At 40.3% G+C, this 18,786-nt stretch overlaps 1 protein-coding gene across 12 annotated transcripts in view; it reads right to left on the reverse strand.

Annotated features, from left to right (window-relative positions):
• Positions 1 to 18,786, reverse strand: part of TSNARE1 (t-SNARE domain containing 1) — a 469,319-nt gene that overhangs the window by 361,703 nt on the left and 88,830 nt on the right. For all 12 annotated transcript variants that reach the window (XM_085221765.1, XM_085221753.1, XM_085221755.1 and 9 more), the window contains one exon: positions 2,267 to 2,386. In XM_085221765.1, coding sequence (XP_085077891.1) covers positions 2,267 to 2,348 — 82 coding nt within the window. In that variant the 5' untranslated portion in view covers positions 2,349 to 2,386. The remainder of the gene's footprint in view (positions 1 to 2,266; positions 2,387 to 18,786) is intronic.

The raw sequence follows: 18,786 nt of genomic DNA on the forward strand, positions 1-18,786 counted from the left end.
GAAGCAGGAGGCAGAAGATGAGCTCTACACTGACCCTCTCCTGACAATTAATGACAATAATGGGGAAACTGCAACCTCAGACACTTGGCACGTGTTAACGCAGTCTGCCATGGTGAAGGGGCACGGTGAGTTAGTTATATGCAGGTTCAGATGGATCATCTCTGATTTCAATGCATAAAAAGGAGAAAATCTTCTCCAACTTGCTCTTGGCCAAGGCAAACAGGCTCCCTTCACTTTCATTAATGCCTTTCTGAGATAGTATATTGCAAAATGACAAAGCACACGTTCGAGCCTTGCTATCCTTTTAATATTGAGACCAATCAAAGGGTCCAAGTTTGGGCCAAGGGACCTGACTTTTGCTAGCTAGGAAAATTTACCCTGGAAGATCTGGAAGACTTGTCCAATGCAGCCCTACCCAAAATCACATATAAATGCAGGGGGAGTTTCTCACCCCTGACACGCAGAACTCTGGGCAGCTGAAATGGTCTCAAGGTCATTGTCATCTTGAGAAATCTGATGTTCCTACATCAGCTGCTTTTTGCAATCCACTGAGGGTAGGTTCAACTTTACGCAGTAACTGTCAAATGACAGGCAAGCTGGGCATGGCGTGGTCCCTCTTCAAATATTTAGAAACCACAAGCATCTTGAATTATTCTCTGCATTTGCATCAAAAATAGTGAGTATTTTGTACATCACTGAAGTATTCATACTTTTCATTTTTAAACAAAACGCACTATGCACTGGCATCCCTCATCTATTTCTCATTTTGATTCTTTTTTCGTGTGGCTCTATCAGTGTGCTCAAGTAACTCATTCTTCCTTGCTTTTATGCCTTTAATTTTGCCTTATAGAATAGCCTAAAAGCTACTATTTAAAACCAAACAGTCAATTCAAAAATTCAAACTTAATTCAATACATTCTCCCTGTTCAAAGAAAGAAAGAAAAAAAAAAAAAAAAAAAAAAGATAATTGTACCCAAACTCACAAGAAAACAGAAAACCATAAGAAACCTTAACGCTTCTTTTATAGTTTCATCCAGGGGGAACAGCTATTTGCAAAACAACAAAACATTTCCCAAAGAATATTTGGAACCTTGACAACTTGGAAACAGTCAGGCTGCCTTAATGAACAGCCCAGTTGAATCCAAAGGCAATGCAAGAGAATAGTGATGTTTCTTCCAGATGCAAAGCAATAAAGCAGACCTTTCCCTTGCTACAGTGCCCCCTTTCTTGATGATTCTATGAAGGTCTGAACCCTCAGAAGTGCCTTCACCAGAGTTACTGCAGCCTCACCGTATGGTGCAAGCCAGATCCAAACTCAAAACTAAATGTAAAAATATGTTCCAGTGCACAAGGCCTGCTGAAAGTCAGGCTATATTAAACCACATATGGTCCTACAGCAACTCCCCATGCATACCAGACCTGGTACACATCTGGGCAGCCGGAGACAAAGCTTTACCATGCCTACATGGGCTGGCACCAGCCCTCTCAAACAGTACCTCAGAGCTGGGAAGAATGAGAAATATCTTCCATCACCATGCATGAGCCAGCCCTGCATCAACATTTCATATATACAGGTTGACGTCTAGATGATTTTCTCTTTCTGCTTTAGTGATTCTAGAGTCCTCTGGGGGAAGAAGGAAGCAACTTAGGGAAGCACATCTGGTGTTCACTTAAAACATCCCACAAAACCAGAATACGCAGTCATTTGCAAGCCATTCCATTGTTTATGGTTTCAACACTCCCTGAGCATGTTTTTATCCCCCAGTGCCATGTTAAAGCACATTTTGCAGATTACAGCAGCCACCCCAGCAGTTAGGTTGTGCCCCATAGAATCACAACTCTCTTCTCTTTGCGCCTCTTCCCATTCAATCCCATCATGAAAGCACTTATGACTATCCAGGAAGTAACAATTAAGACCAACTTCTTGCTGGGGAGATAAAAGAGTTGCAACCAGGCCTAGAAACTGAACCAAATTCCTTCTCCAAATCCACCAGCATAACTCCAAAACCCTCATCAGTGCTGCTCTTCCATGGCCATTGGCAAGACACATTCAAACCTCAAGAGTTGAACATGGTAAGATGTGGTGCCTCACCATACAAATTGAACCCAATAAATGTTTGGGTTCCACCTTTGAAAATCTCTACCAAAGCCACTTCTGAAGGTAGCTTGATATTTATACAAAAGCCACACTGTACCTCATTCAGTAAAAACCTCATTCCCCCAAACATCAGGAGGAATAAATTACTACAAGATATAAATACTTTACCAAGAGGTTGATAGCCTTGTCTTGAAGGGCCTCCAAATGGGTTCCTCCCAAATCCACTCCCATCAATGGATCCATAAGACATTTTCTAGATAGCAGTGGATGCAGGACTGTACTTTAAGCCTAAGAAAATAGAGAAAAAGACAGACACACTGTTAAATGTCAGTTAAATCCCAAAACTTCAGGGGAAGGAAGGAAGGCAAATGGAAAAATAAGTGAAAAAAAAAAAAGTCCTAAGTACAAACTTCAATAAGGTCACCCACGAAACAAAAACACTAAAATCCATATCTCCTGGACTACAGGTGATCCTGGGGACAACAAAGCCATCTGACTTCTCTGCACCTTACTTCCTCCTATAAAAGTGGCAACCATTTGCCTGTTTCAACCACAGCAAGACTTTAATTCCTTGATGTTTATGACATGTCTTGAGATCTTAAGGTGGTAGGCAAGAAATAGGCACTCGATCAAAAAAGATAATGCTGCCTTCAACACTATAGCTACAGAGCTGGCGAGGAGTCTATCCATCACATCAGAGTCTTGATGAGCTCTGAAGAAACCATTTGCTTCTATACTATAAGCTTCTGAAGTAGCAGAAGCAGCAGACTGAAATCACTGCAGCACTGACAGAGAAAAACTTCCCCCCCTGTCCCCACTACACACTTCAAATACCCCATGGCTCATCAGTGGCCCCAGGGCTTTGGCATTAAACGTAGTCCAGCCCTAAACCACAGTAATGACAACAGCAAAGGAAGAAAACAGATAAACGTGTCACATCAAAAGGGGTATGACACAGAACCAAACCCAGCTGCTGCCTATTTACATCAGAGCTGGGTAAAAATGTCCCAAGCAGAAAATCATGAGGCAGAAGGTAGGGACTTATTCACTAAAAAAGGAAGAAGACATCACTGCTCATTGGGTAGCTCTTCATTAAGCTGTTCGCCATTCTCTCTTAATGGAGATAGATGTAATTGGCATCTGAGAGTGCAGATACCTCTTCAACATAAATCTTAAATTTTAGGTAAACAGCCTTCAATCAGAAAATAAGGGAATGAAGAGTAAAAGTTAAGAGAAACCATCTGCAAACCATGGGTTTCCAAGACACTAAACAATATAACAGTTGGATCATGTCAAGCAGGTAAAGCCATATATCTCGCAGAAGAATGATCTATCCTGTCTTGATATAAGTTCTTCATAAGCTCTAAATGAAATAGATGAAGATATACTTGGGGAGACCGATGGACTGGGAAACAAAACCTGTCTCTCCCAGGTCTCATAGACCTCCAGAACTATCAAGACCCTTATCTTCCATCTTGGAAAATAAGGGTGCATAGGAGACAAATAAAGTTCTGGGCAGGGATAAGGAGTTTTAAACCCCAGTGTAGCTACAGATTAAAACCACAGTAAGCAGGGAATTTGAACAATCCAACATCTGGAAAACTGCCTCTATGCATTGGTTGATCCTGATTCATTTCTCCTTTTTATAAATGGGCAACTGGAAACATATCCTGCAATGGTTTCCGAAAAGCCACGTATAACTAATGTGGAGTGAAAGTCTACATCATGTTGTTGAGATGACTTGATTACAACTGGGTAAGCATTCCTCTGGCAAACAGTTGAATGTGCGTATTTTTTTTCCCCAACAGAGTGGCGTGAAAGGGGAGAGGAGGAAGGTATTTAGAACACTTCAAATGCTTCGTGTTGATTTTTCATTTTCAAAGCATATTTCCATTTTAAACTTCTTCTCCCATTCAAAGAGAAAAAGAAAAAAAAAAAGAAAAAAAAAAGAAAAAGAAAGAATTAAAAGCAAAATATTTTGGTTTTGTTTAGCCAATCTTTTTAGAATCAACTACCTCCCACCCCAACCTACTAAGCCCCTGAAATATCCCTTATTCACACAGCTCCAGAACACTCCTACCATGTAGTAATGTGGTTACAGGGAAATGTGAGAGCAAATTTGTATATCTTTCCTTTGATAGGCATTAAAAGCATTTATCTCCCCATCCCCATGTCACCTCCCAATTCTTTTGTCTGCTGCTCCTCAGGGAGGCTTGTCCAACTTGCTGTGACAGACAAGTGACTTGCTGTGAAGGCAGTTCATATAAATTGGAACAAGCATTGTCTAAGGTATTACATACAGAAAAAAGGAAACAGTAAGAGATCTGATCACAACTTTATCCTATAACCTACAATGGAATGCAAGAACAACCATTCCCATGCCTAACCAGAAGAGTAATCGTCCTTCCAAGACCATATATTCATATTTTAATGACATGCAATTAATTTTTGCTATTGGTGTCCAATGAAGAAAAATAATATAGTTAGAAAATTAATAGGATCTAGGATCTTAAGGAAAGAGTTGGTCTATTTTTTATGATTTAGAGAAACTATCAGTCAGCAGGCAAAATTATTTAAACAGTTCTCTTACATATTCTGATAAAGGGACATTCAGAGCACCAGCATCAGTAATTAGGGGAAAACTCACTCAAAGCAACTGAAAGTAAAAAACAGAACAGTCAGTGTGCATATGGCAAAAAGTCATATCAGACCAATGTGAATGTCCTTCTACAACAAGTTTGCAGACAGTAGAGATAGCAGAAAACCAGCAAATATTATTATATAATAAGAAAAGTATGTGACATGACAGAATAGAAGATAGCTTCAGCACTCAGAACAATCCAAATAAACCAGAAATGATGCCTAAAAAACAAAATAAAACACTACATAATTTAGGTCAGCTACAATCTTTTTCCAATCTTCTAGATGGGTGAGGCAAACCTTTTACTTAACACCATCCTGCACAGCCCTCAGCTGTTGGCAGAAAGCTCCAGTAAACATTTTCTGGAGGCAGAAGTGAGTCCAGAGTGAGCTTGGAGAATAACAACAGGTCAAGAAAATGTGACCTGCACAGAAAACAACTAAGTAAATGGAGTTGCTTTGCCTATGGAATGGATGACAGATGGAAAACAGGTTTGTGGTCAAAACCTGGGGAGTAAAATACTCTCTTCATTTGTATTGGACAAAATAAAGGAATAACTCTCAACCACAAAGCATAAAAGATGAAGTGTGGCATTGGGAAAGCCTATGAGGAAGGAACAGGCAATACAGGGAATGTCTTACTTATGGATGTCCACAACCAGTCCTAAACTCTGATTAGGAATTATCGTACAGATGAGCCCTCAAAGCATATCAGAAGATACAGAAATACAATACAAGAAGAACAGTAAGAAATAAAAGGTAGGTTAGAAAATCAGTAAATCAGATTATTATTTGCTTCTGAACCATCTTCAACCTACACAGACGACTAGGGGTGGGTAGGAAAACAAGGATCTCTTGGCAAGCTGAAGCTTCTCCACTTCATCCTAGAAGCAAAAAGCTGAGCTTCTCAGTTTGCTGTTGGCTTTTCACAGTGGTCATTGGGTGGATGAGTTTACAAATGTGATCCTAATGAGGAGCTGCACAGGCATAATATATGTGTTTTAGTCCATTTGTTGCATGAAGAGAGAGTCACCAGGATGGGCAGTGTACACTTGAGAAGTAGATCAGACTAACGGATGGGGACCACAGTTTTACCCTTTTGGGGTGTATTCATGAGTCCTTTCTTCCTAAGAATAGATGGGCCTTTGCCTTAACAGCTGGGGGAACTCCAAGCAAGAGAATGCATAATTTCTTACCCAGTCCCACTAAATGATGTCAATACAGATAATAGACTTAAATACGTGTTTTGATTCTTTTCCTCACCTTTTGTAAAGCTTCCAACATCTAAAACATGCAGTATGCAGGACTCTCATCTTTAAAGGATATCACCTCTACAGCTATGAAGAAAATCCTGAACGTGTCAAATCTGGATCCTGAAAGCCCAAGAGAAGAGGCTCAATGTCACTTTTATTACTTCTGACAGCACATGTTGAAATGCCTCCTCCCCAGGCAATAACATTTCCTTATCCTTTACAGATTAAGCTGTCAGTGCTCAGCTTGTCTCCAAGTAGATAGATCCTTTGGAGTCTTTTTTGGAAGCATCAAGAAATAAGTGTGGTTGGAAGGGAACTCTGGAGACCATCCCAGCCAACCACCCTGCCCAAAGTAGGGTCAGCTAGAGCAGGTTGCTCAAGCCAATAGGAAGAACAGGAAGGAATGATCTCAAGCTGAGCCAGGGGAGGTTCAAGTTGGATATCAGGAAAAACTTGTTCTCTGAAAGAGTGATGAGGCACTGGAACATGCTGTCCAGGGAGGTGGTGCGGTCACAGTCCTGGACGTGTTCAAGAAACGTGGACATGTGTCATGAAGGGCATAGTTTAATGGGCATGGTGGTGATGGGTTGACAGCTGGACTTGATAATCTTAAAGGTCTTTTCCAATCTTAATGATTATACGATTCTGAGACGATGCCTGGTAAGTTTTAACTAGCTCCAAGGACGGAGACTACACACCATCTCTGGGCAACTTCTGCCATTCAACTTCCATAAACTGGAAACCCTCCTTGGTATCTAACCAGTCACATCATTAAAGTGCAGGTGGAGACTGCCTATGGGATGGGAATAAGGAGCGATACAATGTGACCTGTTATGAAACTGATCTTAGAGTTTTGGACATACTAATTCCAGTCCTACACACAACATACAGTCTTGCCTCTGCCTCTGTCTCGGGTTGAACAGGTACTCTTTTCAGGACAGGTTCATTGCATTATAGGAAAGATCTCCAGAACATGGGGAATTCAGCTGCGCGTTCAGCATAACCTTTTAATAACCAGCTGAAACCAAGCCCAGGCATTCAAGTGAATTCCTTACCCTGCATTTCAATGCTGATTTCCTTATGAGGATTTCTCTTGCCTGGGGAATGGCACGGGAGAGTTGTTAGAGTTAGGGTAATATAGTCAGGTTTCAGTTGGACTTGATAATCTTTAAGGTCTTTTCCAACCTGAGCAACCCTGTGATTCTATGAGTTGCCACAAAGAAGCATATTTCTATTTACTACTCTACACTGAAATAGTCACACAGTTTGAAAATAAGTAGCCAGAAATTAATGCAAGAGGTGGTGAGACAAATACCACTCCTGTATGTTGTTCCCAGCTCTGCCATTTGCTGATGGAAAAGTGCCCTTGGGGAGTGCTTCAAAAGTTGCTAGTGATGATGAAACCCCAATTTCAACCAACCAACTTGAGATGCATTTTCTGAGGTTTTTAACCCATATAAAATCTCAGTATCAACCAGTCTGACTTTCTTGCTGAAGAGAGAGCAGATCATTTCACACAAATCATCGTCTTTACGCATCAACTCCCACAGGCTGTTGTCAGACCAGGTCAACTATTTCCAAAAGAGACTTCGAGGCTCCAGTTAACAAAGAATCAGCCCCAGCTGCTCTTTTAAGAGAGCTGCATCTTCTCACCTTTTGAACTTCACAGTTTGATCTCTCTGCTGCCTCTTAACCTTCTCTTGGATTGATCTCCTTTTGTTTCTCGTTAAAGAGACTTGTTTACCAGCACACACAAATCATGACAAGAAGAGAGAATACACAGAATTTTCTAGCTTTCCATACAGCTACCTCTGGACAGACAAAGAGCCCTTCTTTCTGCAGGGTACCAGGATTAGTTTTACTATTATTATTGAAAGTTTGAGGTTGTTTTTTGTTGGTTTTTGTTTGTTTGTTTGTGGCTTTTTTTGATGTCATGAGATGAAAATATATCTTTGCAAACAGTCCTGTATTTCCAAATCCCCTCTAATGGTTTGCTCCCTAGACTTGACTCTGTCACTCACATGACAGACATGCCACTTCTCAGCTTCTATTTTGAGGGATTTTCTCAATTATTAAAAACAAAACTCAATAAAACTTTACGCCACTCACCTGGAAAAATCCCCCTGTCCTTTTACTCAGTCTGTATTTATGCACAAGCTCTACCGTGGAATCATTTCTTTTCTGTATCAATAGTTTTAACATGGAATTGGTGTAATTGCACAATTCCCTGAGTGCTCGCTGAGCCTCATAACACGACTGTCAGAGGTCGATCAGCATAGCTGTAGGGAATGATTTTCTTCCTCTTCAGGCTGTGGCTTTGAGGTAATTTATGCTTTTCTAGATCTTCCCTGAGGTGTGTAATACTAACGTTGTGTTCTCAGGTGGCTTTGGGCAGGCAACATTACACACTTTCCTCCACTTTGCTTCCCAAGTACGTTTTAATGCTGATGGAAGGTCCATGGAGACTGACGTCATCTCTGTCCCCATGCCCTGAGGAGCAGGCTGTCTAGTCCAGGTTCACACGGCCCAAAATAAGACAACAGCATCATCCAGTTGGCTTCCAGAAGCTTCTGGAGACACATACGTAGCAGTTGACAGGCACAACGTCACTTATGACTGCAAACAACTTGATTTAATACACCAAAGCACGCTCTCCTCCTCCGGCTGAAGCATACTACAAAGTGAAGCAAACACCCACAGCCTTACAGCACTGTGGAGTAGGAGCAATGTAAAAACAGCTCGGATTATCTAAGAAATGAGCTGCTTTTTTCCCTTCTAGAGATTTCTTAAAAAAAAAAACAATAAGAAAATCCTCTTTTTTGTGTTTGTTTTTCGTTGTCAAAGTGTTATTTCAGAAAATATCTGATCACTTCCAAGTAGATGCAGTTTTTTTTTTCCTTTGGTACAGCTGCCATCGTACATGTCACACAAAGCACAGCAGTTTGTCTGAGGAATAGATATGATCAGGACAGACTGTAAGTTGGAGATAGCAGGATAAGACGGCTGTGGAGTTTTATGGAGATAGATACTGAGACACAGAGTCAAGCCGCTCACTGTATTTCTTATTTGGATGTCACTAAGGGATCTCTCTGGTCTCAGAGCACTAGATTGCAAACTTCACTTTGCTTTGTTTTTCCCAACAGCCTCAGGATGCTACGCAGACTCAACATGAACTGTTTCTACCAGCTGCAACAGGTGAGGTTCAGGCTGGATATCAGGAAGAGCCCACCAGAGGGTGGTGGGCATGGAACAGGATTCCCAAGAAAGTGGTCACAGCCCCGAGTTACCAAATTTCAAGAAGCATCTAGACAACACCTTCAGACATGATCTGATTTTTGTGCAGTCCTATCTGGAGCCAGGATTTTTATTTGATGATCCTTATGGGTCCCTTCCAACTTGGGATACTGTGGAATTCTATGGCGCTAATTCCTTCTTTCCTCAGTTATTTCTGTTACTTGCAACTAACAGTACCCAGCAGACCAATCAGATATTTTCTAGTATTTAAAACTCACCTCCATCCCCACAAACTTCACAAAGACCCCATGTAAGACTTCCTGTTGACACTGGCGGACTTAAGATCTAATAGACTGTTACACGACATGAAGGAGAAGGAAATCGTAAATAACAGAGATTGGAAGGAATGAATATCTGCACATCATCTGTATTCATTTCCTGCTGCATCACAGAGAGGAAGAACAGAGGTAAGACAAGCAATCTGGAAGCCTGTTGTGCTCCTTTCATGTCAGTCCCAGTTGCCACTTCAATGCACAAAGTCTTCTTCCACGTCAACCCTTCTGCATGTCTTCTCACAAAAGAAGCAAAGACAGTGTTCAAATCTTGCTGAGAGGCACCAGAGACAAGTTGGCCTTAGGCAAATGCCAAGAATAAGCACTAGAAATACATTTTGTTTTACTTGGGAATCTCAGATTTATAGACACCCCCCCTCTTCATTTCAGCTATATAAACTTCCTGAGAGCAAACGTAGCTGCTTAGGGCTGCAAGAAAAAGTCTTCCATCAAAAAGATCACAAATGCCATGGGAAGATGGATGCCTTCCATCTTCAAGGCACGAGGCAGCGTGCACTGGAACAGTTTGGTTCCCAAGAGCAGCAGCAGAGTGTGATAAATGACGAAGTGATTGCACTAGCAAGGTCAATGCCCAGGATCCAAATTTCTTTTCACCTGGAGAAGCAATCAAGCTTCCTTGATACTGAGGTATTTAGATCAAGGGAAAAGGATGTTTTGGAGTCACTGAGTTGTTTGCAGCACACTCTGCTGTCAACTTCAGGCTCTATGGGGGCATAGTTTAGACGACCTAGTGTTCGGTCACTGTTAGCTCACCTCAAGAGATGTGATGTCATCACTCCTATTTTTTAAACTGACATTAAATAACAGTTAAACAACATATCTTCTGGCTCCTGCAGGAGAACAGCATCTAGGCAGCTTCCAATTCGAAATCTCCCCACCACAATGCTCTTTATGTGCCTGTACTAATCTACCAAGGATTTTCTTCCAATCATTTTTTCTTGTATGGTCGCCTTCTATTGGATGTTTTGTGCCATGTTGTCTACTTCCTGTGAACCTTACATGCAGAATAGTCTTAATCAATCCATTTGCTAGACAAACATAGAAATATTACATATTTCAGTGAACAGCAAAATTAAATTTCCACTCAGTTCAAAATCTAGATTTCATCTGCCTTTTCAGCGGATATAAAAGAGGAATATTAATGCCTGTTTGCTGGAAAAAACAACACAACACAAACAGTAGGAAGGAGGAAAACAGAGAAGGGAGACCTGATGTCTGGTTTGCTACAGTGAAGTTAGAGCAAACTTATTAATTATAAAAAATGCACATGCATGAATGGACAAAGACTAAGTGCAATGCACCAGCTCAGCTTAACAAAATTAGAAATAGCATTTATAAATCAATATTGGATTTCTGCAGAATCAAGAAATATATATCTGACAACCAGTTCTGAGTTCACAGAAGCATCTTGATTGACATACTTGGAATGCTTTAGGGGAATGTGATGCAGGGTAAAATGGGATGCTTGAATTCATCAAGTAATAGATTCCAAAATCCCAGAATCCCACTCCTACAGAACATGACTCCACTGGTTTCCAACGCACCAGTTCCCAAAACAGAAATAGTGCTATTCAATGCACATGATAGGAATGTACATCACTCTTATCTACATTAATGTTCATTGGTAGTTATATTATAAACAAAACATGCGGAAGGATAAGTAAAAAACAGTATTTTCTACAAGAAAGACACAATAAATATATGAGGAAAACTGGACAATCTACTTCTACCTTTGGCAGCATTTCATTGAGAAAGACTAACAATAAGGTGTGTTCATTTTGGGATTCCCATCAAGGACAGGGGAATGGCAGCAGGTGGTTAAACACAGTACAGAAACAGATACGGGAAATGAAGAATTTATTTAAAAAAAATAATCACATTGGTCATATGATGGGCCACAGACTCAGAAGCCTAATATCCGAATATCAATGGACAAAGGATTTTCTTCACGGGTGATTTGCTTGCTTAAGTGAGATCAGCAAGGAAACCACTAGTAAGAAGCCAGCACTGAAGAAGGCAAAAATGAAAAAAATGAATGAATATAAACTAAAACTTAGGAAACACGGGTGGCTCAGGTGAATCACCAGCAAGTGCTGAGCCCTGGCAGAAGCTGAAGAGTATGACTTGGGGACGTTCTCAAAACACCCTGGAACAAAGGCTGCCTTTGATAAGGATAAATTAGAAAGAGAGCTACAGACCTGCACAACACAGTGGAGAAACTGAGATATATAAAAATAGCCTAGCAATCACAGGCAATGACCAAACTAACATGGGCATGGAGCCAACTAGTACACAAGCATTCCTCCAAATCTCCAAAACTATAAGGACTAATGATTTCAAATACAGTAGCCATATTTACTCATGCATCCATGTAAAACACCTTATGAATACTGCATATAAATACATTCTTTTGCTTTTTTATACAAATGATCTTGGTCGCAAAGAAGCAAGGAGGATGGCAAACCTGTGCATACCACTTTTCTCTGTTGGTAAGAACCCTTCTGGTATTTCTTGGTCTGACCATTGTGCCTCTACAGTTACACCAAGTAGGCATCTGCACAGAAGACTTTCAAACAATGGCCACAGATGAATAAAACCAACTAGAGAAAATACATGTGCTCTAATGATCCAGAAGTGTCCAACTATCCAACTCACCCACCTTCTCCAAGACTCCTCACTGACAGAAAACATGATTGAAAGGGAAAGTAACAAACATTCACTCCATTTTGCTGGGAAAGAGAAGTGGTCTTCAAGGCTCTGCTGAACTGAGGCATCTGAGATTAGAAAACCTACAGTCTCATTCATCTCTGGTTATTTCACTAAACGTCCCTTTATGCCGTATTAGCAAAAGACAAGAAAATGAGATTTCCCAACATTAAAGGCTTACAAGCACGGTCAACGAGAGAGCACACCTTCAACTTTCTTTTACTGAAAGAATGAACATATTTGGGGTATATCCATTAAAACACCGAGAAAACTGTATCAGGGAGGCCCACTCACTCTGGCACATCCACCAGTCAGTTCTGAACCATAAAAGTCTGGTTTCAGATTATTTCCCAGCTTTGGTATCACTCACCACAGACTTTGGGACTACTTCTTCCTGCTGATAAGCACACGATGGCACCAAAGGGAACCAAGTGCAAATATCAAGGAGAAAAGCAGCTTTGATTTAGTGCGTGACTCATGCAAGAAGAACGCCAAGCCCTGAGCAAGCCAAAGCAAAACAGCTGACTATCAAGGACTGAACATAAGCTCAAAGTTTCCCTTAAAAACACAGACTGCAAGTTTTCACCAAAAAAAGCAGAGTGTTGTTTTATACAATTTGCTGCTTGTAAGAGCCTAATGAAAACACATAAGGTAGGGTGCATTTGCCTAAACACAGGTGCCATGTATCACTTAAGATGTCCTCTGTGATGCATATGGGGCTAGTAGATATGAAAGAGGTTGCTAGAGATGTAGTGGACACTCTTTCCTTGGAGACATTCACAGGCAAGATGGACAGAGCTCTGAACAACCTGATCTACCTGTACATGTCTCATTCATTGAGTCCCAACTCAAGGGGAGTTGGACTGCACATCCTTTAGAGGTTCTTTCCAACTCAAATGATTCTATAAGTCTATGATAAATGAAGGCACGTAAATCTCAGTGAGCGTCTGTGCTTCCATGGTTGCTGGCAAAGACATCAGTGTAGTCATTAGAGCCTGGATAGTAAATAAAAATATGCAGGACTTCCTTTCCCTTCAGTAAAAAAAAGAGTGAAGAAAGGAGGCAGCTCCTAGGATGTGAACATATATAACAGACCAAAAAAGAATCAAATCCCTAAAAAAACTACTTTTAAATTGATCAAAATTAGGGCCAACCCCAAGACATTCACTTCAAGATAACCCTATCATTAAGAATCACAAGTTCTCCTTCGCCCAAAGGGAAAGAGAAACACTCTGGAGCAAAAGAGGGAGAAAGAGCAGCCAAGAATTGCAGAGGATCCATGTGCGTTCAGACAGGCTTAAACCTAAATCCACCCATGCACTGGGGTTTGGAACTAGATGACCTTCAAGGTCCCTTTCAATCCAATCCATTCCGTAATTCTAAGAGTTACAAAGGTAAACACAGTCTTTAGACACTAAAAACTGGGCGTGAGGAAACTGAAGATGCTGAGCTCGCATCTGATGAAAAACAGGCAGTTCTGTACTACAAAAGATGCATCTGTGCAGCTGTTAAAAAAAACAACAGTGTAATTAAATCATACGATTGCATACCTGCAAAGGAAGAGTGTGAACTGAGGTAGTTGCAAGAGTATAGAACTATTCAGGCACCAAATAAGGTAAGGTGATAGACAGATCCTGCTGTGCTGTATTTGCTTCCAGCCCACGGTAGTAGTGCCAATAGCACTTTCATCACACAGGCATTCCCTTAAAAACATCGTTCCACAGAACTGCGAGTTTGTGTAGGTGTGCACGCATGTGCAGAAACACATACACCCACACACAATGCTTTTATTCTTTATCTAAGCTCATCTAATCCTGCTGGCCCCATTTTTTTTTTTTTAATCATTTTTTAAATTATTGTTATTTGAGTGGCTTGATTCTACATAAAGGCTAATGTTGACATTTGAAGGGAACTGGTTCCACTCACTCTCTGTATGCACCCAGTCAGTTTTTAACCTATGTCGTTTGTTTCACAAACTTCTTCAGCTTGAAGAAAACATCATTCTGAAAACAGAATAAATACAACATAAAATGAAGGAGGTTCTGTAATGGAGTTAGGACATGGACCAAGGAAACTTGTAATTCAAATGTTCTACTGCACCGTTCACATTCAAAGCTTTGGGAAGCCATCCAAACCTACACAGATACAAAATAATCCACGGAAATTACTGCTGCAAGGTGCCAGCACCAAATAAGCACTTTGACTGGAAATTGAAACAGAAAACTCAAGGATAAAGTGAAAAAAATGGTAGAGCTCGTGCAGGAAAAGAAATGACTTAGAAGAGAATAAAGTGACGACGAGAGGAAAAAAGTCCACTTTAGAGAGCTCTAAGAAGAAGCCATGGGGAAGGACCATGGTGGTTGGAGTGTCCCGAAACACACCAAGCTGTTCCCAAGATCAGCACACAAAATCCAAGGGCTTATTTCTTATTTTCCAGAATCACTCTAGAAATTCACAGCTCTTCTTCTCCAGAATTTATATTCCCCTCAATAAATCACACCTAACTTGGGGGGAGGGGGGAAAAAAAAGCTCCTAACAAGTCAGCAACACAACGATGAAAACTCAGGCTTTAAAGAAAATAGAAAAAAGCAGCCTGCTGTACCTTTCAAATCAAAACCTAATCTATGTTGTAAGGAAGGAAATGAAAACACTGCAGCTGGAGCATAACTGAAAGCATTTAAGGTTAAACCTAACACCAAACAATTTAGGCAATTACATTCATGGGAGCACAGGGAGGGTGCACAGAGTTGTGTCTAATGTGCCCACTGCAGGATGAGAGCAGGAATATGTATTCAAATTGAACAGTGTCTCCCATCTTGTGCTGCCTTAATCCAAGGATCAAATTTGTTATCTATGTAATGTATGACAGTCTGGTCCCTAATGATTACATGCACGTAAAAAATCAGAAGATATTCTTGCTATGTCATCTAAATATCATAAGCAACTGTATCAATTAGATTTTACCAGGCACTGTAAATATTGCAGATGCTTCAGAATAAATATTGGTTCATTGCAAAACAAAGCTCCAGCAGAGATGGATCATCCCACTTCAAACTGTTCTAAGGAAAATACATGCCTCTACTAGGCCATTATTTTGCAGGTAACATTTTGAAATCAATTTTCAAACACTCAGTTCCAAAAGTTGAGATAGCTGCTCTCTGAAGATAAAATTAAGGGAAACTATAAAAGGCTAAAAAAAGAAGTATGGTCCAGATGGATTCCCGGCTGAATTCTATAAAATATTTACAGATCTTCTGTCACCAAAACTTACGTTTCTTTTTGATGAGGTGGAAACCAAAGGCTCTCCACCTGTCCTTTTTATAAATTAAAAAAAAAAAAAAAAATCTCACAGAAGATATACTGTTATTAAATAAAAAGAAAAAAGGCACAGACTTTCAACTCATCTGCAGTTACTGCAAGTAACTCCAATTAATCAATGTTGATTCTACAATTCTGTAAAAAGAAATATTGTCCCTTCACTTAATTTAGCCCAGCTATTCCCTAAATTCCAAGTTCAAGAGTTTGTTCATTAGAACAGACTTAGCTCGGTTAAGCACAGGCTGATATCACCATCGTTCATGTAACAAATTAACAGCCTAGTCCCATGACAGAGCTGTCTCTAGATACCAAAAGATACTTAATCATGTGCCATAAGGATAAAACATCCACTTTTTCATTCAAGATTAGTCTAAAAAAAAAAAAAAAAATTCTCAACTTACTGCTGCTGAAAACTGATCTTCTGTTTGCTGGAATCCAGCTCGCCCAAGAGGGAGGGAATGGTTTATACCAGTAAACAGAGAAAAGATCTTCAACACATATTCTTTCCTCTACAATCCAAGAATTAAATCTGGATCTTTACCAATTGGGGTTTCTCAGCTCTCTTATTACAAGTAACTTCCTTAGTATTTCTACAGCCAGATTAATGGGAAAACCAATCAACCAATCATCACCGCTGTTTCCCAAGCCATGAGCTGCTTCCCAACCTACTGGAAGGGAGTTGAAACTAGATGATCTTTGAGGCCCCTTTCAATCCAATCCATTCTATAATTCTAGTTCACACATTACCGTGAGATAAGAATTTATGACACTCTGGATGTTAGGGTGTCTTCCAGTTTTCAGTTATAAGCTGACCTTGAATCCATTACTCACAGTAGCATTATGCTTCTCAGAAGCAAAAGAAGAGACTACAAAATGAATTGGTCTCCAATGGATGTTGACTTGACGAGCGCTACAATTAATTCACATTAACACGCTGCCCTTCCTTTCACTTCACACTTTCAGAAATGTCTCTCTAAACCAATCTATGATTACCAGTCATACAGAAAAGCTTCAGAAAAATACTCCTCCACAAGCATATGGCAGAGCAAATTTGTCCAATGTTGCAGGCTTTTCATGGCATTTATCTTGAAGAAGGCAGTACACAGTGATAAAGACGTCTCTGCATGCTGGCTACAAAGGCACTGAATTTTTCACTGTCCTATTATAGTGTGCAGCATCTAGTTAGGATAGCATCCTGATTACCATAGGACCTTCCAACAGATGGGGACTGTGACCAGTGATACAGGACCTTATCTGTAACATCCATCCTTAAAGTCAAGGCTATGCTTCCTAGGAGCTGCCCCACATCTCAGCCACATGCCATGGCAACCAAATTCAAAAGCATTTCTTCAAAACAACTACTTATTAAAATCAAGAAAAAAATAAAAGAAAAAAGAAAAAATAGTAAATTTAGCTAAGCACTTCATAATGACGTGATTCCCACAAACAGAATGTATTAAAACAAATTCATGGTCCCATCGCAGCCATGCTACATGTGATGCTCCTCCATATAAAGCCAAACAGAACATGAACAGCATTTGGTGCACGTTAGCTGACAAAATACAACTACAACACCTGGTAAGAGATAATGTTAAACACTGATGTATCCCTGCTATATGAGGATATCAACTCACAGTACACCAAAAACATTCAGACTTCCCAATTTAACAGTCTGACAGTGGCTCCTGGGCATGGTGAGCTGCAATAGCTCCTAAAATAACAACTTCAAGCAACGTAATTTCATTAGAGCAGGCTGACCCTTCCTGCCTCTGTTCATGTTCCTCTATGGTATCATTTTCAGTGATTTAGTTTACTATCTTGCAAACCTCCTTTCTCTTTCCATCTTCACAGCTGTCTACACGCATACACACAACTTATATATACACAAATAAACCCTCAAGGCTTTTTTCTCCATACAGGTCCAAACGAGAAGAGAAGAAGAACAAGAACAAATCTAAGTGCTACACTGGAGCACTTAGATTGAAAGGGTGCACAAAGTCTTGCTTTATGGGGTACTAAAAAAATGGTAGAATTATTAAGAAAAAAGGTACAAGAATAAGGAAAAAGTAAGTGAGCTCAGGCACTTGAACAGGTTGCCCAGAGATATGGTGGATGCCCCATTCCTGGAAACACTCAAGGTCAGGCTGGACAGGGCTCTGAGCAATGTGATCTAGCTGTAGGCATTCCTGTTCACTGCAGGGAAGTTGAACCAGATGACCTTTAAAGGTCCCTTCCAACACAAATGACTCTGTGATTAACAGTGCCTGATGTATACAAGGAAAGCTTCTAGCTCAACTTACAATTGCAAAAGCTCTTTAATAGATGCTATGCAGTTCACACTAACACCAAAACAAAAATCTCCCTTTTCTACTTGAGAGGTTAAAAGCCTTCCATACTCTCTGCAAACAGCACAGCCTCAGAGAATGTGCTTCTTTTCCTTCTCCCTGACTTTACTAACTATTTTACAGAGCCTCACACCCTGTCTCATCACTGCTGAAGCATCCAGCCGCTACTCAGAAGAGACATTAGTTAAAACAAAGTGCTCATGTATGCCCTGTCTCTCTGCCACTGAAGTCAACAGAGATAAATTAAACTTGAAGGACTCTCAGGATCTGTAAACTGGAGACTGTAAACCCAAACTGTCTGAGAGCTGCATTTTCTGCAATGAGAACTTCTGTATAGCTTTCAGGCATTTCACTGTAGCTTTTTGCCACTGCTGCAAGCAAGAGTTTGTCCTTCGCTGAAAAATATTTCACAGAGATGAATCTACATATTATATATTTTAACATAACAATTATATTCAGCTTGTTCATATGTTAAATAACCCTTATAGTGACCCAAAAAGTCAAAAATCACTCACTTTTCAGCACTTCTTTAAAACACTGGGATTTCTCACTTATCTTAATATATCTTAAGTGCACCTCCATATGTCTCAACTGCATTATAGATTTCTTCATCTGTAGGACAGCTCCCTAGTAAACTGCACAAAGATATAATAGACCCCCCAAAAAAGGAAATGCTCACCAGCCACTATCTGAAATTGTCCTAAGAGAGTAAAACCAGACTGTAATTTCAAGCTGTGATCTCCTGAGAGCTTCCTTAACTCTTATTTCTGCCAGAAACCCTACCATCATACTCCAGCCCAGGCTCTCATGGAGCCTCTTACATTAGGTTGGATATTAGG

The sequence above is a fragment of the Meleagris gallopavo genome, chromosome 3, assembly GCF_905368555.1.
Source record: "Meleagris gallopavo chromosome 3, MGAL_WU_HG_1.1, whole genome shotgun sequence".
Classification (NCBI taxonomy): domain Eukaryota; kingdom Metazoa; phylum Chordata; class Aves; order Galliformes; family Phasianidae; genus Meleagris; species Meleagris gallopavo.